Source organism: Lepidochelys olivacea (assembly GCF_965140295.1).
Source record: "Lepidochelys olivacea isolate rLepOli2 genome assembly, chromosome: 2".
NCBI classification, from domain to species: domain Eukaryota; kingdom Metazoa; phylum Chordata; order Testudines; family Cheloniidae; genus Lepidochelys; species Lepidochelys olivacea.
In genome coordinates this window covers 62,146,475-62,173,068 of record NC_140412.1, presented here as the reverse complement: position 1 = coordinate 62,173,068, position 26,594 = coordinate 62,146,475, and the positions used below count along the sequence as shown (strand labels likewise).

The window sequence follows — 26,594 nt, the reverse complement described above, 5'->3', positions numbered from 1 at the left end:
GGGGAAGGAGGAGGCATAGGGAGCTCAGGTAATGCTCTATGGGAATTTAATTATGTCTGTGGGTAATGGGGGGGCTCTATGTTGGGGGACAGAACAGCCTGGGGAGGGGGTCACCGCTGAGGGGGCCCTGCAGATGCATCAATCTTGAGCCTAGGTGGGAGTGCCTTGGATGGTGGGGCCGGCATCCTGCACTGGGAGGAATTAGGGTTTTAGCCTGGCGCACCTTGGGCTGCGTTAGTACGTATCCCGCTGTAGGGCGGAGGGGAGAAAGGAGCATCAGTTTGGGGGGAAGTCCCCGCCACGGTGTGTGGGGGAGGACTTATCAGAGCAGGCGCCTTGCTGCGTGTGTGTGGGGAGGGGGCACATCAGCATAGGTGCTCTGCGGCAGGCGGAGGCCCCACGCTGAGGGGGGCCATCTTGTGCTGGACCCGGGGTGGGGTGGGTGGCTCATTGCTGGGACCCAGCAGGTGCCCGGGTGTGGGGAGGCGGGGTGCGAGCCGGCAGACAGGCAGGGCCGCTCACGCCCTCCGTCCCCCCGACACACCCGCACGCCTGGAGCTTTTCATGTGCAACGACACCCCTCGGCCGCCTGGGGCCGCTGTTGCGCCCGGACTCCGGCCCGCTCTTCCCAGCCTCGCGGAGCCCAGCTAAGCGCCGCTCAGGGAGGCGGCAGGCGCCTCAGGCCCACGCCTCTCTGTGGGTGAGCGGCCGGGCGGGAGGGGTGAGGAGCTCCTCCCCCCTCCGCCTGAGGCTGCGCCCGAAGAAGGCCCCTCCCAGCCACTCTCCTGCCCCCGCCTCCTCGGGGGGCAGCTCTCGCCCCTCCCTCTGACCTGCTGCCTCTGCAAGTATCGTGGCAGTGCTGTGGCAGGGGCTGCGCACGCCTGGCGGAGTGGGCGGGGTGCCAGCGGGTAAGGGGCGGTAGTGGATCCGCGGTGGGAGTATAGTGGTGCAAGCAGGTAAGAGGAGGTAGTGGGGGTGTAGAGATGCCCGTGGTTAAGGGGGGTAGTGGGTCAGTGGGGGATGTAATGGTGCCAGTGGTGGGGTGTAGAGATGCTAGCAGGTAAGGGGGGTAGTGGGTCAGTGGGGGGAGTGTAGAGGTGCCAGCAGGCCGGGGGGGGGGTAGTGGGTCTGTGGTGAGGGGTGTAATGGTGTCAGCAGGTAAGGTGGGAAGGGTGTAGAGGTGCTGGGGGTAAGATGGGGTAGTGTCTCAATGGGGGTGTGTGTGTAGTGATGCCAGCGGTGATATGTAGTGGTACCAGCAGGTGGGGGGGGGGTAATGGGGAGGGTGTAGAGGTGCCAGCAGGTAAGGGGGGTAGTGTTGCCAGCAGGGAGGATAATTGGGGTGGGTGTCTGTCTGGCTGGGCAGTTCAGTGTGCCAGGGTATCCAGCTAGTGTTCAAACAATGTGTGTCTAGGAATAACATGAATAGTATTTTAAACTGCAGCAGTCCCATATTTTCTTCTCTCTGCAGCAGTGTAGTGTCAGTGGGGTGGCAGAAAGAAACTCTGGGTAGCTGGATTGGTCTGTACCTGGTTGCTGTCAGTCTGTGTGGGTGTACTTAAATTGGATGTGCATGGCTTGAATTTAATGGAATGTGATCCATTTTCTTTGAGGTTTTAAGGAACAGAGCAACGTTTATCAAAGCAGCTGCAGGTCATGTGGGAGCAATTCCCAGGAGTTAGAGAACACTCTAATGGAATCATTCCTCATGTTGCGGTTACAGTTTTTCATTTTAACACTTTAAGCCCTTACTTCATATTCCCTTGCACATGCCCACAAGACACACACACAATATATATAGTTTTGCCTTATCCCATCTTACAGGCTGCTCTTCATAAGCATCCAGTTATCTCATTGAGATGTTTACATGACTGCATTTTCCCTTCACATCTAGTTCCACAGATACTACAGGAGGTCTTCCTTGAGTAAGCTCTGCCCCCTGTGAAAAGCCCACCAGTTCTGCTTCCTCAACTGTAGTGGATGGCCAGAGCTATTTTTGAAGACTTAAGTGGTGTCTTGGGTTGGCCATCTGCACAGGGTGAATGTGATATACCAGGGTGCTACCCAGATTTGTTGGGCAGGTTTTTCATCCTTGCCCTGTAACCTGGGGTTCCTTGCAATGCCTCCTCCAACCAGGACTGCTCAGAAACAGCCACCAGCAGGAAGGTCACTCCCAGATGTGTTTATGTAACTGGTCACACCCTGGCTCTCACCAGCCTTGGTTATGCTAACCTTCTATGAGTCTATTCTGCAGGGTGATCCCAACGAACTCCCAACTCTAGATATCCCCCCAGAAATGTATGTCTTTTTCTGCCCAGCTATATCCTGGACAGTCCAAATACAGTAACTCTTCACTTAAAGTCTTCCCGGTTAACATTGTTTCGTTGTTACCTTGCTGATCAATTAGGGAACATGCTCATTTAAAGTTGTGCAGTGCTCCCTTATAATGTCGTTTGGCAGCCGTCTGCTTTGTCCACTGCTTGCAGGAAAAGCAGCCCGTTACAGCTAGCTGGTGGGGGCTTGGAACCAGGGTGGTCCGGCAGCCCTGCTATCAGCTCCCCCTAAGTTCCCTGTGCAGCAGCCTCCCAGCAGGCTACCAATTGCGGGCAGTTCAGCTGTCCCTCCCCACACTGCCATGTGCTGCTCCTGCCCTCTGCCTTGGAGCTGCTCCTGGGAGCCTCCTGCTTGCTGTGAAGGGGAGGAGGGAAGAGAGGGGGGGCTAATGTCAGGATGTCCCCCTCCCCCCTACTCCTGCCCCCTGTTTACCCCTTCTCCATATAGAGCAGGACTGGGCTCAGGACAGGGCTCAGGACAGAGAGGGCTTGCAGGCCTCAGCTGTAGTCTCAACTTCCTGATTTTTTTTAAAGGCAATATACTTAGAATGGGGTCAGTGTACTTAAAGGGGCAATGCACATCTCTCTCTCCCCCACGCACATGGTTTGTGTCTCTGTCTACCATGCTGTCTCCCCTCCCTCCATTCGTGCTGCCTTATAGAGTGTGAGGCTACATTAACAACAACATGTTAACCCTTGAGGGTTCTGCCAAATGCTAGTTCATCATTTAGCAGTAAGGCATCGCCTGGGAAATAGCCCACCCTCTTCCACCCTCTAACTTCACCACCTCAACCAAGCTTCACAGTCATCATTGCTGTGTACAGTATTAAATTGTTTGTTTAAAACTTATACTCTGTGTGTGCATAATATATATATAAAATATATTTTTTGTCTGGTGAAAAAAATTTCCCTAGAAGCTAACCCCCACTATTTACATTAATTCTTATGGGGAAATTGGATTCACTTAACATCGTTTTGCTTAAAGTCGCATTTTTCAGGAACATAACTACTATGTTAAGCAAGGAGTTACTGTATATTAAATCTCTTATTCCTTTAAGGGAATACAACAGTTTACTACCTTAAATAGAGTTACCCAGACATTTTCATATAAACTCACTGGATTAGATAAACCAAGTTTGTTAACGACAAAGAGAGAGATTTTAAGTGAGTACAAGTAATGAGGCATAAAAGTAATAAATTATTAAATATTATTAAACTCATAAAGATAAAACACTTTCTAATGTCTAATTTAACAAACTGTATTAGATTCAAGCATAGTTTCTCAACACATGCTTCCAGCAACATTACTGACCAAACTCTTCAGGTCAGAGCACCGCTCCTAATGTCCAACAGTTATTGCCATTGCCTTCTAAGGTGCGGGGAGAGGGAGAGAGAGGTGTCTGCCTTGCCTTTTTATAGTGTTTTAGTCTCTCTTTGAAAAGCATTTCCAGCTGAGAACCAGGAGACAGGTAGTCTACTGGAGGAAGGATGTTCCCTGCTGGGCTTTTTCACCTGTGTGAGCTCTTTGTTTTCTTCTTTCCCCTTTTATTGGTTGATGACTCTGTTTACTGTGTTAATGCCAATTAAGACAAGCATACACTTTGTTCAAAACAGGTCTGTTTGACCTGTTTGGTGATATGTGAGTCTGCACATGTATTTTTAACATCATACAGAGGAAATTTATAACTTAACACATAAAGCTGCTATACACATTTTACCATATCACTGATCATCAAATTACGAGTTTTCTAATAAGACCTCAAAGGCATTCCTTGTACAAAGATTATTACAATAGTGTGTGAGGTGTGAACACAGATATATTCCATCACAATGAATTTCTGTGGAGATGAGATCTAGAAGGAAGCAAACTAGACAGATATGTACAAACTGGACTAGCAATCTTCAGTCTAAACCACATTTAGCTGGAAGGCGCTACATGGGTAAGGTCTTAGTAAAAATATATGTTTTTAAATTTAAAAAATTGTAAATATTTGAGTGTTTAGAGTAAGTCACTTTTCCTGATTGTGCTGCATCCTGTGAAAATCACACTGTGGGATCTGTGGATCTGGATGCAGAAGAGAATAGGAAATAGGCACTTCTGGTGCAGAGTTTAACTCCAGGTCCATGATGACTGACTGGTCTGGTTCCTTCTCCTTAAGTTGGCAGGGGATCTGCAAGAAGAATCTGTGGACCTGGATACTTGGAGAAAGGAGAATTTAAAGTAAGAAACAACATATATGATTTCTGATTACTTGTTAATGTGTTTATATAACAACATTTATGTGCCTAATGTACAATATAGACCAAACAAATAAAAGTGCAAGCAGCCTACCCCAAGGAGCTTACAAAATAAGATCACAGTCCTGAAAACACGTATGCATATACTTAACTTTATGCATATGAATAGTTCCATTGGTTTTACTCACCTGCATAAAATTAAGAATTAGCATAAGCCTCTGCATGGATCAAGGCCTAAATTTGAAAACATAAAGGAAATACATAGATTAACATTAGGTTAAAATTGTTAACGCCATTTCACTCTGGGTAAAAACTTGACTGACTCGTTGTACTGCCCTTCCCCATAAGGCATTGTCTAGTTAATGCACAGAAATACTGTGTGATTTTTTTTTTCCTATGTGGGTATAACTCTATACTACACAAAAACCTTAGAATTTTTGTTAAAGAATGGCACGCTTTTCTGGGCTCTCTAAGTTGTAAAAGTCACAAAATAGTTCACTGTCTCAAAATACTGGAACATTATTATTAGAAAATTTACATTAACAACATAATACTGTATTTCTTTGTGGGCAAGGGACTTTCCATTTTAAAGGGGAATTCAGACAAAAATATTTCTGAAAGAGTTACATTGTTTGTAATGTTACAGAAGAAGGCAATATTTGTCTTTGCTTAGTTTCTTGGCTCCTAGTTTCACTTTTGATTGGTATGATGTCCTTATTATATATGTTTTATCCTTACTTATTTTATTATTACAGCATTCTTGAGCTCTGACGCTAATTCCACCACCTATGATTTATATTAATATATTCTAACATTTTGATAAAAGAGAGCATAGAACTTCACTGGAAGATGAGACCAGATCTTCTGAAAATGAAAGAGGTTGCCCTTATTTACCTTGATAGGAGTGGTGGCCTTCAGAAATTTGTGGATGATTGCAAGCAATATAATGGTACTGTTTGTTCAGTAAACCTTCTATTAATATTGACAGACCAAACAAAGTTGGTTTAAAGAAAAATAACCTTATTTCTATATTTTGTGCTCTAAGATACTTGCTTATTGACTCTCTGCTCTGACAGACTCAAAGCAAAGTTATGCTGTCTATCGATTCATTATTTCGGTAAATCCTTCTGATATTGCTGAGTTGGATGCAGCTCTTGGAAATCAGATTCTGCACAAACCCATGAAAGCTGCACAGATTTTTCAGTCGGTAAGTGAACTTGTATGTTTACAGAGGCAGAAATGTATTCAACATTTTAAACCAAATTTTTCTTTGCAAAATCATTTTATTTTTGAATTACAGGTCTGTTTCATAGCTATTAAAACACTGTCATTAATTGAACAATTACAGACAGAGGCCCAAGTGAGTTTAAACTTTTTACCAGTTTAGATAAAAATAAAATAATTTTCAAGCAATATTAAGTTGTATTTAGAGATCTTTTCGGTGTTAATTTTTCAGTTTTAATTTTCACTTTCATTCAACAGTCCTATCAATCTAAACAAAAAATAGTTGGAACTTCTTACCCATGCATACTCTGAGTATGACAAGGTGGATATATATGACTATGAGCTATTTTCACCTTATTTGGCACGTCCCTGGAATATGTTTTTGTAACTGTGCACCACATTGGGTTTTGTACATGAGTATTTGTCATTTATACTAAACATTTCAAATAAAAAAGATTTTTGTTTTAACGCAACCCTTTTTCTTTCATGAGATTAATATAGTGTTGAAACCAACACATTTGCCTCCGCTGCCAAGTTATGTTCTCAGCCTTTGTGAGTTTCCACTTGATTACATGTCTCAGAGATTTTATATGTCAGAAGGAATAGTGATTGCAATGGGAACTGTAATGAAATACACACAAGGAGCAAGATTCCTTTGTTCTGAGGAAACCTGTCCATTTTCTGAAGGTAAGAAAAAAAAATGTAAAATGAGAAGTTCTAAACTCAAAAGGTTCTCTGATTGATTAGCCCATTAACTCAAACACATTATTTACATTAAAATCTAAGACAAATTTGGCATTTTCCTGTATAGATTTTATGTAATTTACACAAAGGAACTGCATATCTAGGATGCATTTTGATGTAGCGAGAGCATCACAACTTTCTGATTTATTCTGGTCAGCGGCCAGATTTACATTACAAAGGGTTTGCCTATATACCAGCAAACTCCCCGCTCTGTCCCCTAAGCAGAGACAGCTTATACTGGCCAGTTCTTTTGCCAGTGTAGCTTATTACAGTTCCCTGAACAAAATAAGCTATACTGATTAAAGGATTTTTTGCTGGTAAACTGTATGTACACAAGGGCTGTTTGCCTGTATAAAAATGTTGTAAAGACTCATACCCTAACCAATGTTCTTATACCAGCAAAAGTTTCTAGTGAAGACCTGGCCAGTGTCAGACTCCTGCCTATACAGCAGGACTAGATGAGGACTGATTCCTTCACAGCAGTCTAGGATTTATTAACTTTAATAACTTCTTTGATTTCTATGACACTACTTTCCCCTGCGTAAAATTACTCTGATGCTTAAGCTTTTGCAGGATAAACCCCTAAAATTGTTTTTTACAATCATAGGGACTGTGAAGGTGTAAAAGAGAAGCTAATTCCCAATGTTAGAATACTCATTTTAGAACACATTGTAATTATGTTTTTAATCAAGAAGACCTATATTAAACGTAGAGACCTCATGTAGTTTTGAATGGAGCACATAGGAACATATCATCTCTCTGACTGCTTCTCACAAAACCAGGCTAACATGATGAGGTTAAGAATCTGTAATAGGCAGTTCTGCCATCCAGTGGTAAAACTATAATCCAGGGGTGGCCAAACTGTGGCTCGCAAGCCACATGCAGTTCTTTTACCGTTAAAGTGTGGCTTGCAAACCCCATTCTCCACCTACCAGACTGGGAGGGGACTGCTCGGGACCTCTGCCTTGCAGTGGGGAGGTGGGGTAGGGGCTTCTGTACAGCAGGGAGGGGGGTCTCAGGGCATCAGCCCTTCAGGGCACACCTGCCGGGGCTCGGGGCTTCAACAGGAGTGGGGTTGAAGCTCTGAGCCCCAGCTCTCAAACTTCTGATGATTGTTGTATGTGGCTTGGAGGGGCAGTATGCCATAATTATTGATTTTTATTTGGTGGCAGGGGGAGAGACTCCCAAGTCATGAGAGAAACATAGAACATGCAATAAAGCTGTTCATCTTAAGAACAAGAAAATATGACACTTGAGAACTCCTGATTCTCAATTTAATGCTTTACTCACTCTACCACTCTGATTGGGGAATTAAAATGAAGGCTGTGTGCCATTTTTAAAGAGCCAGGAAGTTTTCAGAGCTTATACTTGTTACCACATAGTAAACTGGAATAAGCTGCATTTAAAACCAATTATATATTTTAAGTAACATAAAGTTCATTACAGATTATTATGACTAAATGTGAAGAAATATTTGGCTATATAGTCTATGTAATGCTTTCTATTAGGGTTTAATTATATAAGAGTGCATATACCTGGAGCTACAGAGTCTGCAACAGTGAGGAATGATTTTGTATGCAGTTTATGTGCTTCACCACTGCGAGAAGACATGAAATTTAGAGTACTTGGTGGTAAGAATTATGTAGTTTTATTTTTATTTCTAAATTATCTTTCTACTTTTGATACATTTTTATTTACTTAGCTTATTCTTTAAAGAGTAAAGTACCACTCTTAAGAAATATAACATTCTACACCTGTTTATTTTGTAAGATAAACAGCTAGTTGAAATGATAGATGCAAAAGCTCTGAGTGCTTTCCAAGGATATTCCAACAATAAACCACATTTCAGGATTCAGTCTTTTACAGTTTTCCTAAGAGGTGAGTAGGCTGTGTATTCATCTATCCAAATATAATGATAAAATTGAATGAGATCTATCTGCTTAAACAGAAATGTTTTAGAACTGAATCAGGTTTCAGAGTAGCAGCCGTGTTAGTCTGTACCCGCAAAAAGAAAAGGAGTACTTGTGGCACCTTAGAGACTAACAAATTTTATTTGAGCGTAAGCTTTCGTGAGCTACAGCTCACTTCATCCGATGGGGATGTAGCTCACGAAAGCTTATGCTCAAATAAAATTTGTTAGTCTCTAAGGTGCCACAAGTACTCCTTTTCTTTTTTAGAACTGAATGGTATTCTTGTAAAACGGCTTTTTAATGGGAAGAAATCCTTAGTTTCCTTATATATTCATTTCTCTGGACAAAATCGTGAAAATAATTATAGTTTATATTTAGTTGATTATGTCATTTTTATTTGAAAAGGAACCCCATGTTGTAAGCCAGGCAGTTAAAGACAACACATGTCAAAACATTGGTTCATTCATACTTATTCTGATGTGTTATTTATAGGGCCCTACCTAATTCATGGCCAGGAAAAACATATCATGGACCGTGAGACCTGGTCTTCCCCCATGAAATCTGGTCTTTTGTGTGCTCTTAGCCTATACTATACTGATTTTACAGGGTCGACAAGAGTTTCTCAAATTGGGGGTCCTGACTCAAAAGGGAGTTGCCGGAGGGCAGGGTGTCACAAGATTATTATAGGGGAGATAGTGGAATTGCCACCCTTCTGTGCTGCCTTCAGAGCTTGGCAGCCAGAGAGTGGCGGCTGTTGGCTGGGTGCCCAGCTCTGAAGGCAGTGCCCCACCAGCAGCAGCGCAGAAGTAAGGGTGGCAAATGCCATACCATACCATCCTTACTTCTGCGCTGCTGCTGGCGGCAGCTCTTCCTTCAGAGCTGGGCTCTCAGCCAGCAACCGCCTCTCTCCATCTGCCCAGCTCTGAAGGTTGCACCACTGACTGCAGCAGCGCAGAAGTAAGGGTAGAATCATAGAATCATAGAATATCAGGGTTGGAAGGGACCCCAGAAGGTCATCTAGTCCAACCCCCTGCTCAAAGCAGGACCAATTCCCAGTTAAATCATCCCAGCCAGGGCTTTGTCAAGCCTGACCTTAAAAACCTCAAAGGAAGGAGATTCTACCACCTCCCTAGGTAACGCATTCCAGTGTTTCACCACCCTCTTAGTGAAAAAGTTTTTCCTAATATCCAATCTAAACCTCCCCCACTGCAACTTGAGACCATTACTCCTCGTTCTGTCATCTGCTACCATTGAGAACAGTCTAGAGCCATCCTCTTTGGAACCCCCTTTCAGGTAGTTGAAAGCAGCTATCAAATCCCCCCTCATTCTTCTCTTCTGCAGGCTAAACAATCCCAGCTCCCTCAGCCTCTCCTCATAACTCATGTGTTCCAGTCCCCTAATCATTTTTGTTGCCCTTCTCTGGACTCTCTCCAATTTATCCACATCCTTCTTGTAGTGTGGGGCCCAAAACTGGACACAGTACTCCAGATGAGGCCTCACCAATGTCGAACAGAGGGGAATGATCACGTCCCTCCATCTGCTCGCTATGCCCCTACTTATACTTCCCAAAATGCCATTGGCCTTCTTGGCAACAAGGGCACACTGCTGACTCATATCCAGCTTCTCGTCCACTGTCACCCCTAGGTCCTTTTCCGCAGAACTGCTGCCTAGCCATTCGGTCCCTAGTCTGTAGCTGTGCATTGGGTTCTTCCGTCCTAAGTGCAGGACCCTGCACTTATCCTTATTGAACCTCATCAGATTCCTTTTGGCCCAATCTTCCAATTGGTCTAGGTCCTTCTGTATCCTATCCCTCCCCTCCAGCTTATCTACCACTCCTCCCAGTTTAGTATCATCCGCAAATTTGCTGAGAGTGCAATCCACACCATCCTCCAGATCATTTTATGAAGATATTGAATAAAACCGGCCCCAGGACCGACCCTTGGGGCACTCCACTTGATACCGGCTGCCAACTAGACATGGAGCCATTGATCACTACCCGTTGAGCCCGACAATCTAGCCAGCTTTCTACCCACCTTATAGTGCATTCATCCAGCCCATACTTCCTTAACTTGCTGACAAGAATACTATGGGAGACCGTGTCAAAAGCTTTGCTAAAGTCAAGAAACAATACATCCACTGCTTTCCCTTCATCCACAGAACCAGTAATCTCATCGTAAAAGGCGATTAGATTAGTCAGGCATGACCTTCCCTTGGTGAATCCATGCTGGCTGTTCCTGATCACTTTCCTCTCATGCAAGTGCTTCAGGATTGATTCTTTGAGGACCTGCTCCATGATTTTTCCAGGGACTGTGGTGAGGCTGACTGGCCTGTAGTTCCCAGGATCTTCCTTCTTCCCTTTTTTAAAGATTGGCACTACATTAGCGTTTTTCCAGTCATCCGGGACTTCCCCGGTTCGCCACGAGTTTTCAAAGATAATGGCCAGTGGCTCTGCAATCACAGCCGCCAATTCCTTCAGCACTCTCGGATGCAACTCGTCCGGCCCCATGGACTTGTGCACGTCCAGCTTTTCTAAATAGTCCCTAACCGCCTCTATCTCCACAGAGGGCTGGCCATCTCTTCCGCATTTTGTGATGCCCAGCGCAGCAGTCTGGGAGCTGACCTTGTTAGTGAAAACAGAGGCAAAAAAAGCATTGAGTACATTAGCTTTTTCCACATCCTCTGTCACTAGGTTGCCTCCCTCATTCAGTAAGGGGCCCACACATTCCTTGGCTTTCTTCTTGTTGCCAACATACGTGAAGAAACCCTTCTTGTTACTCTTGACATCTCTGGCTAGCTGCAGCTCCAGGTGCGATTTGGCCCTCCTGATAACATTCCTACATGCCCGAGCAATATTTTTATACTCTTCCCTGGTCATATGTCCAACCTTCCACTTCTTGTAAGCTTCTTTTTTATGTTTAAGATCCGCTAGGATTTCACCATTAAGCCAAGCTGGTCGCCTGCCATATTTACTATTCTTTCGACTCATCGGGATGGTTTGTCCCTGTAACCTCAACAGGGATTCCTTGAAATACAGCCAGCTCTCCTGGACTCCTTTCCCCTTCAAGTTAGTCCCCCAGGGGATCCTGGCCATCCGTTCCCTGAGGGAGTCGAAGTCTGCTTTCCTGAAGTCCAGGGTCCGTATCCTGCTGCTGTAGGGGTAGCAGTATTGAAACCCACCCCCCCACACACACACACACAATAACTTGGCGACTCCCCACAACTCCTTTTTGAGTCAGGACCCCTACAATTATGACACCCTGAAATTTCATATTTAAATAGCTGAAATCATGACATTTGCTATTTTAAAAATCCTAGGACTGTGAAATTGACCAAAATGGACTGCGAATTTGGTAGGGCCCTAGTTACTTAATTAAAATGTCTTGCCAGTTCAGCATTAACAGCCGTGTTAGTCTGTATTCGCAAAAAGAAAAGGAGTACTTGTGGCACCTTAGAGACTAACCAATTTATTTGAGCATGAGCTTTCGTGAGCTACAGCTCACTTCATCGGATGCACTTTCTGTGTAACTTGTTTCTTCCTCCTTCCTCTGGTTATATTGTTTTTCAGTGACTTAACATTTTTTGTAATATCCTTCCTCAATCTAGCCATTTTCCTTATTTTTTCATGATCTCTGGCTTCTGAGGTTTCTAACTTCCATTGCAAACAATACAGTATTTGGAATGTGAAAATTCAACTACAGGCTCCAAAATATTTTTTGCAGTATTGTAACCCTTTTCCATTTTTAAAAAATCATTAGTTCTGCTTTGGTGCTTGCTATTTAACATGTTTATAAATTCATCTATTTCTTTATATTTATTGAAAAATGTGTGTTAATCCATTTACTCCAAAATAACAAGCAACACAACTAAGTAGTGATCCTGTATGTGTATTATCACAAAGTAAAGCCTTTGGGCTGAATCCTGTGAGGTAATGTGTGCCCTCAACTTCCATCAGCTTCAGTGGGCACTGACAGGACATAGCATCTCACAGCTCAGGCCCATACTAGGTTGCATGTAACTTACATTACAAACCTTACCAAAGACAGTACAGGTTTTGAATGACATGAACAGAAATTTGAAGGTTTCCAAATATGTTTTTGCATTTTCTTTTAATCTATTTATTCTAGGTCCTTGCTTCTGAAGAAGAGTTCTGTATAAGCTTGAAAGCTTGTATCTCTCATCAACATAAGTTGATCCAATAAAAGATATTATCTCACCAACCTTGTCTTTCTAATCTTCCTTTACTAAGGCATTTTGCCATCACATTTACTTGACAATAAGTGATCATGAGAACACTGCAAATCTCAGAGCAGAGATCTGAGAGTACGAACATTCTCCTTTGTGTTTCAGTTCAAAACTGCATTATCCATTTTCTCAATAAAAAATCATCCAATGGCTCGTCCCACCTACTTCCCTCACCTGGTGCCCTAAACTGTTATGCATTGTCTACCTGCATAGTTCTATTCCCATTCTTCAAGGCTGCATTGAATCAAACTGTTGTGTGTGCTGCTTCCTCTAAATTATATTTTCTAATCTGAACCACTGGTTTAACATATAAAAATGCCCTATGTTAAAATTTTGCATTTTCTAATAAATCCCTGTATTTCCATGTATATTTATTTTTTCTAGATGAATTGTCGAACAAAATGAAAATAGGAAATAGGTATAGGTTTATAGGAATTCCGGCCTGCGTACAAAACTGCTCACAAGTTACAGTGTGTATAGAAGTCAACAGTATACAGCTCTGTAGTCCAGAAGGTAAGAAAGCTGTATAGTAAATTAAAATGACTAAAAATAGATATTTTTATTAGATCAAAGGGTTGACCCTTAGTGCAGTCTGCTAGTACATAGAGATCCAGGTTTGGAAACCACTTTGGTACTTTCCATCTAGTAATCCTGAGTATGGGCTTGTCCCAATTGTTTTTTTTGCCCAATATTGCTGTCACCCAATAAAAACACACAATATTATTGTCCACTTCTGTCTATTTAGGAAACTACAGAGCATTATTTATTGAGGTGCTTTTCCATTATCTTATTTCTAAGCTCTGCTTTTCATTAGAGGGTATTGTCTCAGTTCAGACCAACGGCAACTGGATTTCGCCTCAGGCTTCCAGTCTCCAGCTATGGCTTTTCTTGGTTGGAGACCTTTGTCTCACTCCCTTCTGATGGGTATTTCCAGGCCGCACAGTCCCCTGCCTTCACTGTGTTATTTCCATCAGAGACAGGCTGCCCAAGCACATCTGCTTGCTTTCTCTTCAGAGATGGTTAACAATGTGACTGCCCATCGTTGTAAGTTACCACACAGTTCTTTCTAAGTAAGTCTATTTAATTAAGATAGAAAGCATTACAGAGAAAACATATTAAAAACAATAAAAGAACCTATACGCATGCTAATAAGCTTACTAGAGATCACTTCATTCCTAACATGCTCTCGGGCAGAGGCAATCCTTCAATACCTCACCAAAGGCATTTCCTTGTGATTTCAAGTTCATCACAGCTTTAGTCTTATGGGACCTCAGTAGGCCACATCCTTCCAATCCTCCCCTAAGGATTGGGGCCTGTCTGTTTGCTGGATCTGGAAGAAGGCACTGAGCCTGTTTAAAACCAGGCTATTTAACCAAAAATCTTTTCTTTTTCTGTTGGTCCCTGGAGAATCCAGTTTGAACTAGTAGATGAGGAACTTACCAGAGAGTAGCTTCACAAGGGCTAATAACTGAAGGAATTACATTACCTCTCCCGTCTCCTAAAGGAGTTACATATAACTCCACAATAACACATACAGAACTGCATTTTTAATACAATGGCCCCCAAAGGTATCAATCCTAACTCAGCAAGATTTAACTTCATTCCATAAAGTTTGTCCAGGATGATGCAAATATTGTCAGTCTGTCACAGGTATATTTAGATTGTATCTTAGATAGCCATATAATTTCAATTTATGTACTGGCTCTCTTACTCAATATGTATTAGTGGACACAGTGTCCTTTACCTGCTTAATAATAGTAAAACTAACATTTTAAGCTGTTCACAGTCTGAATATTTGTTATCCTAAAATAAATTCCAAATATACCTCGTTTAATTTTTTTTTTTTCTGATAATAGGATCTACCTAATGCTGATTTGTTTTAATTATATGAATAACTCTGTTAAAAAGTGTTTAAGATATCCTTTTTTTTATATTAGGTACTTCTTGTATCAGTGAGAATTTTAAGTATCTGCTCTCCTTGACTTCAAGTTCACGTTGGAGGTTTACAGCCATACTTGCCAACATCTTTGCTTCTCAAGTTGTCCCACCAGGCACTTACAATACTCTTAAACTGTCCATACTGTTGAGTCTAGTCCAGACGTGTGACAGAGACAGTGAGACAGGAGATTACCTGGATCTTTTGATTGTGACCAGTGACACTCTAATAGCAGATAGGTAAACTGATACCTGTATTTTTTTTTTATAAGCACATTTGACTTTAAATAAAAGATTTGCCAAGTTTTTATATAGAGAGGCTTGATATTTTCTCAAAATGAAAACAGAGTTCACACTTTAAATTGTATCCTGGGGTTTTACTCAGCAAAATAACTTTTTTTAATAAAGGATATAAATTTTTGATTTCTGAGCTCTCCCTTCCTTTGTCATCCGTGTGCCAGGTCTTCATTATTATACTGCTGAGAGGGAAGCAAACTACGTGATGGTCATGTGGGGCACATGCGATCCAGTGGGATTAACTGACCTGCTGCTTATGTCCATGGTGAAATTTAAGGCTTTGCTTTTAACGAGTAAAGCATTTAATGATCAATCTTCTAATTAACTTGCCGAATTTCTAGCATCAGTCCTGTTTAGCAGAGGCCTAACTATAGTCCTTCTAAAGTTGCTATTCAAAGGACTACAATCTATGGCTACAGAAGCAAAGATTTGCCCCTCTCAAGCCTTAAGTCACTCTGATATAGCACTTTAGTCTTTTCTAAACTAGCTATTTTGTCAAAAATATCACTGTTGTGACCTCCAGTTCAGCTCCATCAGTGATTAACAAGGTTCAAATGGCTGCTGGTATTTTTATCTCTGTGTTGTTTTGACTCTTGGTTGCCAGGTGTCTAGTTTTCGACCGGAATGGCCGGTCAAAAAGGGACCCTGGTGGCTCCAGTCAGCACCACTGACCCCGTCAGTGGCACAGTGGGGCTAAGGCAGGCTCCTTGCCTGCCCTGGCTCCGCACGGCTCCTGGAAGCGACTGGCATATCCCTGCAGCCCCTGGGAGCAGATGTGATCAGGGAAGTACCGCGTGCTGCCCCTGCCCCAAGCGCTGCCTCCGCAGCTCTCATTGGCTAGGAGCTGCGGAGGTAGCGCCTTCAAGTGTGGGCAGTGTGCACCATGCAGAACTGGCTGGCCATGCCACCTAGGGCCTGGACATGGCGGCCACTCCCAGGAGCTGTGCAGAGCCGGGGCAGTCAGGGAGCCTGCCTTAGCACTGCTGTGCCACTGGCCGGGAGCTGCCTGAGGTAAGCGCTGTCTGGCTGGAGCCCATGCCCCGTACCCCCTGCCCCAGGTAAGAACCCTCCTCTTGTACCTAACTTCTTCCCTGACCCTGCAGCCCCACCCTCTGCCCCAGGTCAGAATCCCCTCCCGCACCCAAACTCACTCCCAGACCCTGCACCCAACCCTCGGCCCCAGCCCTGAGCCCCCTCCTGCACTCCAAACCCCTCATTCCCAGCCCCACCTCAGAGCCCACACCCCCAGCAGGAGCCAGCACCCCAGCCCTGAGCCCGCTCCTGCACTCTGAACCCCTCAGCTCCAGCCTAGAACCCCCTCCTGCACCTCAAACTCCTCATCCCGAGCCCATACCCCCAGCCAGAGCCCTTACCCCCTTCTGTATCCCAACACCCTACCCCAGCCCAGTTAAAGTGAGTGAGGGTGGGAGAGAGCGAGCGATGGAGGGAAAGGGGATGGAGTGAGGGGGGGGGGGCAGGGCGTCAGAGAAGGGGCAGGGGTGTTCAGTTTTGTGCAATTAGAAAGTTGGCAACCCTAGTTTTGACCTGAGTGGGTATAGTTGACAGTGGTAAAAACACTGATGGTTGTGCACCCACACCAGTGCACCCACTCTTGCTACTGATGGTGGAGCTGACCTGATGATAGCAATTATGGGAAATCTTTGATTAAAAAAAAAGTTTAAATAGTCACCCCCTCAGACAGCCACTATTGGACTCAAATTACCTTAGTAATCATTCATAATATGAATACAACTTTTCTACTGTGCATGTTTGACACAATTTTAAATCTCTATTTCCCCTCCCCCCACACAAACATGACATCATTATGCTTCCTCAAAAAGGCCTACAAACATGGCAAGTGTGAACTTTGTTTTCAGCCATTTGAGTTTCAACTGCAACAAAGGTCAGGAAAATATTCAGGCAATGGGAGAAATGCTTTCCTCACTATCCCATCCTTTCACAAATGATTAATTGAACATGTTTAGCTCAATTTTTTAAAAAAATTACCTTTGTTTGAAGCCAAGCATGAAAAGATTAAAACAAAATTTTTTTCAGAAGTTATGAGTAACTGAAAAAGAGGTGAGAATAGAAACACCTGCTTAACAATATGTTGCACCCTATGAATGCTTAGTTATTGTTATCTATAGGGTCTCAGAAGTACACATAGCACTTTACAGTCTCCCCCTGAGGCCTTCACTATTCACAGTAACCCACAAAATTATATATAGGATAACAAAGTACCTTACAAATCTCATCTCAGATACTTATATAGCCTCTTTTACTGTAATATCTAAGCATTGCCCAATATTTAAATGCCTTTAATTCTCACAACACTCCTGAGAGGTAGGGAAGTACTATTATCCCCATTTTGCAGTTGGAGAATTGAGGCACAGAGAGACTAAGAACTAGATTGCTAAAGGTATTTAGGTGCCTAAATACCTTTAAAAATCAGGGTGTTAAGTGACTTGTCCAAAGTCACACAGGAAATTTTTGGCAGAGCAGGAATTTGAACCTGGGTCTCCAATCAATACTCTAACTGTACCCATGCCTCAGAGTCTTTGGGTCCACTTCTATGTAGATTTACAGCCCTTTCCCCAGTCACCATACATGAGGCAAAATGGTCAGGACTACGGCAGTAGAGGCTTGATCCTGCACTCTTTAAAGTCGGTAAAACTTCTATTGCCTTCAATGGGACAGAATCAGACACTAGCAATGTGGGAAGACAATTCAATCCCTCCTCTGACCCAACTCAGAATTTTGCCTTGTATGCTAGACCAATTTAAGAATATTAAATTAGAATACAGATGGAAGTTATGCTTCTTCATGTAGTTAGTGCTACTCGAAGGAAACTATTAAAGATAAAGAGGAGCAACTATTTCAACTAGTGCCCCTTTTGTGGTTACGTAAAGGAAACCCTGGGTTTTACCTTAATATTCAGAAATATTTTATACTCTTATAAAATTACTTATTTTTTTCTTTCTAAATGCTCTACCTTATTCAAATCAAGTGCCTATGTGTGTACTTTTAATACCAATTTTATAAATACCATTAGTTTGTGTAAAGGGAAAATAATTTAACTAAATTTTTTGCAGGTGTTGCAAATTGCTGACAATTATTTTTTCCCTAGGCTCTTGAATTACAGTGTTTGTCTTGTAGCCCGTGGCATACGGCACCCAGCATCTAATGACGTTTTTCCTACTGTGTCCAAAGATAAGCATGGAACTGGAACTGCTAGCATTCAGGCTTGCAGTGCTCTGCTGGCCAAAGGTGGTATCTGCTTCATAGGAGATTTGTTGTCACATAAAAAGGATAAACTTGAACTTCTGCAGTCAGGTAACCAGTACAACGCCATTCTGCATATACTGAGCAATCAGAAGAGGGAAGAAATCAGTGCTAGAGGAGAGACAGGTAGAGCCAGGGCTAGACACTGGGGACCACCAGGCCGCGACAAAGTTAGTTTCTTCAATTTGTTCAGGGGCCTTTAAATCCTAACTGCAACTCTACTCTCATGCACTCTTGACAGGGATGTTATTATTTCTCCCTAACTGCTGAGAAAATCACCTTCTCTATCATCAGAAAAATCTCATATATGCCATAGATAGGGGGAAAAGTGAGTGGATATTAACAGTACTGGGGAAGATTAATGAGATTTTTACATGAGTGGATCTTAAAGGAAGGCATGATAGGATCACAGACTTACTAGGGCAGAAGAGCTACCTACTACATTAACTATTTTTAAATTATAGAAAACTAGCTTATGCAGGATACAAGTCCTGGCACTGGAGAGCCCTCAAATTATATTTAGGAGTTGATGCAAACTAAGCACATTTTCGCATGGCGTGATAAGTTTTAGAGAGAAAGCCTGTTCTTGAAGATGGAGCACTCCTTTGTCTGTATCACAGCTATAGTAATTTGAACAAAGCAAAACAACATAACCCTCTGTTTTGTTTAACTTACATACAGACCAAGGGTGGTATCTTAGCGCTAGTTAGTTTACCAAGAGAGTGTGTTACACTGCCTTGTGTACAGCTAGCTAACTGAATTAGTTTGATGTAAGTAAAAAAAACTAGGAGTACTTGTGGCATCTTAGAGACTAAAATCTATTTGGGTATAAGCTTGCGTGGTCTAAAACCCACTTCATCAGATGCATGGAGTGGAAAATACAGTAGGAAGATATATATACACAGAACATGAAAAAATGGGTGTTGCTATACCAACTGTAACAAGACCAATTAATTAAGGTAGGCTATTATCAGCAGGAGAAAAAAACCTTTTGTAGTGATAATCAGGATGGCCCATTTCAATTGACAAGGAGGTGTGAGTAACGGTAAGGAGGAAAAAAATGAGCATGCGGAAATAGCTTTTACTTTGTGTAATGACCCATCCTTTCTGCAAAGTGGACTAGATGGCATGTTCTTGTCATAGGGATATGAAAATCTTTAGCTGGAGAGTACAGTGGTTCTTGCATGCATGAGTATTTTCTCCACCCCCCTGCACTAAATGCATTAGGATTACTTTTACAATTTTCTATCAGTTACTTTGAAGAGATCCTGACCTTTCCATAAAAACTAAGTACAATATGTATTTGGAATTATTCTCAGATCCTATAACCGGGATTATAGATTTAATGTTACATTACAGTAGTTTAATTTAAGTAAATAACATGTTTGTTTGACCTGATAGTGCTGGAGAGCAGAACCACTACAGTATTTATTCCTGGAAAGAAGTATGGAGAAGATGTTGACCAGCAAGTTATTCTTCCAATTCAGACCAGTTTCTGGACTTTTGTAAATGAGGATTCATCTTCCAAAAAATATGTACAAAAGGATAACACTCTAATTGGCAAGCTGGTAAAACATATACTTTGTTATGGCAAAGTTATGTAACGAGTCTGGAGATGTAAACAATACTACATGTAAAACAATGGAAACAAACATAAATAGGTGACATCTCCGCAGAAGCCACAGTGAAGTCACTTTAAAGCCCATATCCTCTAAAATAGGCCAGCTTTTCTAAACATGAAGCCTTTATTTATACAAGGGTTTATCCTGCTCCTACAGCCTTTGAATAAACAGGATTGTAGAGTGCGTCCATGTGTGACATTGGACTACCCTATTCCCCCCCCCCCCCATAGTAATTTCACTCAAAATACCTTTGCACTTGCACACCTAACACGGAGGGGAAGAGCCTGCCATGTTCTCTACAGTATACTCAGAGTAAATTGATTTTTTTATGTTGATTGAAAAATAAGCAGTTGAGCTTTTCAGTCATATTGCTTTGGGTTTTATTCTGTTTAGGACTTGAGATCGGTATCAGCTAACCTTATAGATGCTTTTGGGCTGTTGATACACTGCAATGAATTATCTTGCCAACTAACTCTTCCTCTTTTGGATCACATCGTGAAAAAAGCCATTGATCCAGAAGAAGTACCTTATATGATCTCCCAGCAGTTCAGAACACAAGATTATGAAGAGGTAACTAGCTCTAGTTCAGAACAAAATTGTATTTGATAATTTAGCACTATTACTTGGCGTGATGTGGTTTTCCTGAGATGATTTGTATACTTCCAGCGCTGCAGATATTCACTTATTATTCCGTGCCCCCTTGTGCTCTCACTGAAGTCAACATGAGTTTTGCCATTTTCATGGATAAAATCAATTTCCCATCTATAAATTAGCGGTATTTTCTGAACATTTATCTAGTGGGGTAGCACCCTCTTTGTATCTGTTCTGCAAAGTACCACCTCAGGACTAAATATGTTGTTGTAAGTAGTATTAAATCATGTTATTTCCAGAAGAACCGCTTTCTGAGGGCACAGGGATGTGTGCGCACCTCTTCCAGGAAGGAAAATGCAGGTATATATTATCAGAGTATAAGCAAAACAGTAATGACTATTTAATATTTTTTAAAAAAGGCTGACTTATTAATATTCACAGCAGCCTAATTGTGCAGGATGGACACTATAGTTACTGAATTGAACATGGTCCAACTCTATAGTGACCTGATGCACATTTGATACTAACAGAATATTCATGTTCCTGCACCACTCAAGGCACTTCAAAACGTAAAACTTTAATTGCAATTAATCTGATTTCACCCTAAATCACAGTAAGAAAATGTCTATTAGCAGGAAAAATACACTTTTTGAAAGATGCTAATGTATATGTGACAAACAACTTCATTGTATCTTCTATGTACCAGGTTGCTTTTTGGGGTTTCTACACAAATTTTTAAACACTACTGACATATCACAGGCTACCACCGGCATCAGGAGCTACACAGCTCCTTTGTTGTTCAGTCAGAGATTCTCATGGTAGCAGTACAAGTTCCAGCAATAGCAGATGCTCAGTAAATCAGTTGAACTGACCATTGTCTGGCTGAGAGCTAGTACTTAAAATTTAAACTAGAGGTAATCTGACTGTCCAGTGCAATGAAATCAGCAACAGGTATCCCAAGAGAGCGGCCAACAATATGGGGAACTATTTTTAAATCAAATTTTGGTTAACTATTTGCATTCAGGAGGATAGAAATTGGGTTTTAAAAGTTTAACCCTGAAACGTCATCCAAATTCAGACCTGGTGCAAGCAAGTTCATTTCCAGTGACCTCATCTCCTGCTACCACGACTGAATTTGGCCCAGTTTCATAATTATAGGCTAATGAACAAAACATGCACAACTAATGTCCTAAATTACATGTACAGATTAAAAATAGGGATAGCACACAAATCTGAACAAAACTTACGTTCAGAGTTTAAACCCTTCTCATACTAAAAATTAATCTGTTTTGTACACATTTGAAGCCATTTATATACTCTCCTTTTAAAGAGCCAAACTATTAAACTCCATTTGGTCTCTTGGTTTTTTGAAACAATAGTGTTGATAAATGTAATTTTAAAAAAAGTAGATCTCCAGTATGCAGTGTGAACAAGATTGGAACCTTTCTATTAGTATAGTGCATGTTTATTTCAAATGAATATTTCAGTACACTAGAGAATATTTATTTAAAATGATTGAGGGAGTTTCTAGCATATTTGTTTAAATTTAATAGATTTGTGAACAAATTACTTGTTTCTATACCTGAGACAGCCATATTGCTGTGTAAATGGTCATAATCCTTTTTAAATATTGCGTTAATATGGAAAATATTGTCTAGATATATTAATACTATGCAACTGATATGAATATCAAAATGAGCTTCGGTTGTAAGTTTTCAACAGTATTCCTTAAATATTTAAAATTTATGCTGTTTTTAGCTTATTGCATTTGCTAAGAATTTGCAAGTAGAACTCAGTTCAGAAGCAGAAAGACTCATTCATGGCTACTACCTAGCAAGTCGCAGAATCAGAACAGATTCTATTCATGGATCAAAACTATCAACGTCTGCACTGAAAATCCTGTACGTTTTAATTTTCCTAATTAAATTGCTTAACTTCTTCATGCCTACTTGGGAGATCTTTGGATACAAAGGCCTTCAATTTTTCTGTCTAGGCCTGTATAGTAGTTTATACAGAATTTATAATTGTAGGATGTTCAGATTTCCTGAATTTCTCAGAATATCTCCAGAAATGTCTGTTTGAATAAATTTATTTGCTCATTTGCCAGGCATGAAAAATAATGGCTATTTAAAAGCCAAACCTCACAGTTAGAGTAACTAGTTCTGACACAAATCTACAAAAATAAAGAAATTGAGTTGATTGTTGCAATATCCTGAATTCAATACCTTAGTGCTTGAGCAATGCAATAATTATAGTCCCCTACTAGTTTCATACAACATGCATTCCCAGAATATTGTGGGACAAGTGATGCACAAAATAGTTCTGTACATATTTGGCTGTGATGGAACAATCAATATGTAACTTTGCCCACTTGAAATCATTTGAATACCCCCCACAGTATTTAAGCGTGTAAAACTTGGCTATGGTATGGAAAATAAACTACAGGAGTACTATTGATTGCCCCTATAGTTAGCTTTTTATGTAGTCATTGCAGAGTACACCAATATATTTTGTGTAATATACTGTTTGAGACACTGGCATTTTTGTCTTTTAGGGTTTCATTGTCTGAAGCACACACTAAACTGAGTTTAAGGAGGAAAGTACTTGAGGAAGATGTATTGATTGCTGTCTTGTTATTTGAATCATCTGTCACTTTAAAACACGGTAAAAATAACTAAGTGTTAACTGACTGGATGTTTGTTAGTTAGTATTAGGTTTAAATGTGTAGTTTTTTTATATTTGGTCACTTAACATTAAATTTAAACACAATTAAACTAGATCAAAGATCTAATCAAGTTTGAATTAAGGCATCTCAAATTTGGATAGAAATACCTGTGTTTTCTTAGTTAAAGCACTGTTTCCATGCTAAGAGTAAAGTAGCAAAGTTGACTTGATAGGAACAGAATGCTAAAGCAAAACACCACTCTGAGAAGCAAGAATTATTTTGGCTGTACCTGGCTTCTCAGACAACATTTACAGCTTTCCTCCTACTCATTCCCTAATTAGAAGGGTGGATCTACCAAAGACACTCTAGATACCTCATATTAATGGTGTCAGGAGCTTAATACTGATGAATTGAAATTTCTGACATAGCATTACATTTCAAAGGCAATAAGCACCAGCCATTTTAGACTTAAAATCAATTTTTCTTCTCCATAGCAAGAGATTTTTTTTCAAGTTATAACAGTAGAGGATGATAGTCCCAAGGTTTCTTTTACACAAAAGATCTGATATATTGTAATGTTAGGAAATTCCCAGGTGAGAAGGAATTTTTCCTGTCATGAGTCCTGATCCTGCAATGAGCTCCCTGTGGCTGTAGAAGAATCATTAAAGGATCCGAGTGTCAGAACCTCCATGTGCAAGAGCTTAATGGAGTATCTTACCTGCCTCTTGGAATTTCAAGGCAGATTGCTATTGAGTTGAACTAAATTCAAACCAGAAGAAGTGTAAAGCTCATATCTGATACCAAACCCACAGGAGCATTTTTTAAAGAGACAGAAAATTAGAGAACAAGGTAGAAATATTATTTTATAACATGTGGTTGGTGTTCTTTCCATAAGTCATCCTTTCAAATGTCACTAAGATGAAGCAGAACCGTTGGGCAAGAGGATTTTCCAGGAGTGTATGGAATCTATTAACATAACATTTTAAATTCAATTATTCTTTGTGTAGGTGCCTCTGTATTTTGTGTAGCTCCAAATGCAGTGTTTCCATTTGACCTCATTGATGAAAACTCTCTGCAGCAAAGAGATGTTTATCTGATGCAGTGCCATCAGCAACTGTTACAGTTTATTGCCACATATGGCCCTGGAACACATGTTACTACTAGTGAAGAATAAAGAACCCATTCTGAAAGCAGAGCTTGTTCCTACTTCAAAGTTTTAATTTTTTTAGAAAATGTAAACAAATTTAAAGTTTTAGAGTGATGCTACTGCAAAATGTATATGAAAACTGATGTTTTATGAAATTGCTACTCCTATGGATAAAAGTTTGTAACCAACTCAAAATTAAACAATATTACACGTTAAGTTTCTCAGACTGAACATACCACTAGACTGCTGGCTTCTCAAAGCTGTGACATCTAAAGATAAGATGACCCAGAGAAGAAAAGCAAAGCACCATACTCGTGCTGCTTGCTGCTGGAAATACTAAGTAGGTGACAATGCTCATGACCCCACAAATATTAAAATGTACCAAGTGAATGGTAGTGAGAAACTTATATTAGGAATAAGAGGAAAACAAAAGTTTAAATAAAAATGGTTTAAAAAAAAATGAATGGCTGCTGTCAAATGACTTATAATCTAAAAAGTAGTTTGTAGAACAATTTATTCAGAATCTAGTGATTAAATTTTGTCTGCATTCTGTGGGCTTTTTTGCTGCTGCAGTTCTTTCAACTACACATCAAAAGTGCTTTATAAAAACTGTGTGTATGTACATACTAAATGTTTTTAAACAACTATCTTTTTATTCAGACATGTTTAGCGGTATGATAGCTATTTTATTATTTGTATTCCAGTAGCACTTAGAGGCCTTGAAGTGAAATGAGGGCCCCATTGTTTGTTTAGCACCTAATAGGAGACAGTCCCGGCACTGAAGAGCTCATACTCTAGTCTAAACAGAAGAGACAAAGGATAGGAGGGGAAACGGAGGTGCAAAGTAACTTGCCTACTAGTCAGGACCTGTATGACAGAACCCAGGTCTCCTGACTCCCTGTCCAGTACCCTCAGCCACTAGACAGTGCTGCCTCTAGTAATTAGAATGACAAGTTATTAGTCTTAGGGTATGTCTACACTACGAAATCAGGTCGAATTTATAGAAGTCGGTTTTTTAGAAATCTGTTTTATATATTCGAGTGTGTGTGTCCCCACAGAAAATGCTCTAAGTGCAGTAACTCAGCGGAGTGCTTCCACAGTACCGAGGCTAGCGTCGACTTCCGGAGCGTTGCACTGTGGATAGCTATCCCACAGTTCCCGCAGTCTCTGCTGCCCATTGGAATTCTGGGTTGAGATCCCAATGCCTGATGGGGCTAAAACATTGTTGCGGGTGGTTCTGGGTACATATCGTCAGGCCCCCGTTCCCTCCCTCCATGAAAGCAAGGGCAGACAATCATTTCGCGCCTTTTTTCCTGAGTTACCTGTGCAGACGCCATACCACGGCAAGCATGGAGCCCGCTCAGGTAACCGTCACAGTATGTCTCCTGGGTGCTGGCAGACACGGTACTGCATTGCTACACAGTAGTAGCAACCCATTGCCTTCTGGCAGCAGACGGTGCAATATGACTGGTAGCTGTCATCGTCATGTCTGAGGTGCTCCTGGCCACATCAGCCGGGCTAAGTGTGGAGTGACTTGACCAGGTCATTCTCTTTAGTCCTGCAGTCAGTCCTATTGAACCGTCTTATGGTGAGCAGGCAGGCAATACGGATTGCTAGCAGTCGTACTGTACCATCTTCTGCCGGGCAGGCAAGAGATGGGGATGGCTAGCAGTCGTATTGCAACATCTTCTGCCGAGCAGCCATGAGATGTGGATGGCTTGCAGTCCTTCTGCACCGTCTGCTGCCAGCCAAAGATGTAAAAGATAGATGGAGTGGATCAAAACAAGAAATAGACCAGATTTGTTTTGTACTCATTTGCTTCCCCCCCTCCCCTGTCTAGGGGACTCATTCCTCTAGGTCACACTGCAGTCACTCACAGAGAAGGTGCAGCAAGGTAAATCTAGCCATGTATCAATCAGAGGCCAGACTAACCTCCTTGTTCCAATAAGAACAATAACTTAGGTGCACCATTTCTTATTGGAACCCTCTGTGAAGTCCTGCCTGAAATACTCCTTGATGTAAAGCCACGCCCTTTGTTGACCCCCTGTAAGCTGTGTCGTCAGTCGCCCCTCCCTCCGTCAGAGCAACGGCAGACAATTGTTCCGCGCCTTTTTTCTGTGCGGACGCCATACCAAGGCAAGCACGGAGGCCGCTCAGCTCACTTTGGCAATTAGGAGCACATTAAACACCACACGCATTATCCAGCAGCATATGCAGCACCAGAACATGGCAAAGCAGTACCGGGCGAGGAGGCGACGTCAGCGCGGTCACGTGAGTGATCAGGACATGGACACAGATTTCTCTGAAAGCATGGGCCCTGCCAATGCAGCATCATGGTGCTAATGGGGCAGGTTCATGCTGTGG

The 26,594-nt window shown here is 41.6% G+C and overlaps 1 protein-coding gene across 1 annotated transcript; it reads left to right on the top strand.

The window, feature by feature from the left end:
• The first annotated feature begins 641 nt into the window (after nucleotides 1–641).
• MCMDC2 (minichromosome maintenance domain containing 2) lies at nucleotides 642–24,633 on the top strand. Its single transcript, XM_084618802.1, has 16 exons — nucleotides 642–956; nucleotides 4,493–4,554; nucleotides 5,327–5,520; nucleotides 5,648–5,778; nucleotides 5,872–5,931; nucleotides 6,287–6,482; nucleotides 8,048–8,170; nucleotides 8,310–8,417; nucleotides 13,076–13,204; nucleotides 14,629–14,866; nucleotides 18,051–18,256; nucleotides 19,607–19,773; nucleotides 20,221–20,397; nucleotides 22,177–22,319; nucleotides 22,973–23,082; nucleotides 24,091–24,633. Exons 3-16 carry the CDS (start codon nucleotides 5,421–5,423, stop codon nucleotides 24,255–24,257), a joined length of 2,055 nt encoding a protein of 684 aa, XP_084474928.1. The 5' UTR covers nucleotides 642–956; nucleotides 4,493–4,554; nucleotides 5,327–5,420; the 3' UTR covers nucleotides 24,258–24,633.
• The last annotated feature ends 1,961 nt before the right edge of the window (nucleotides 24,634–26,594 follow it).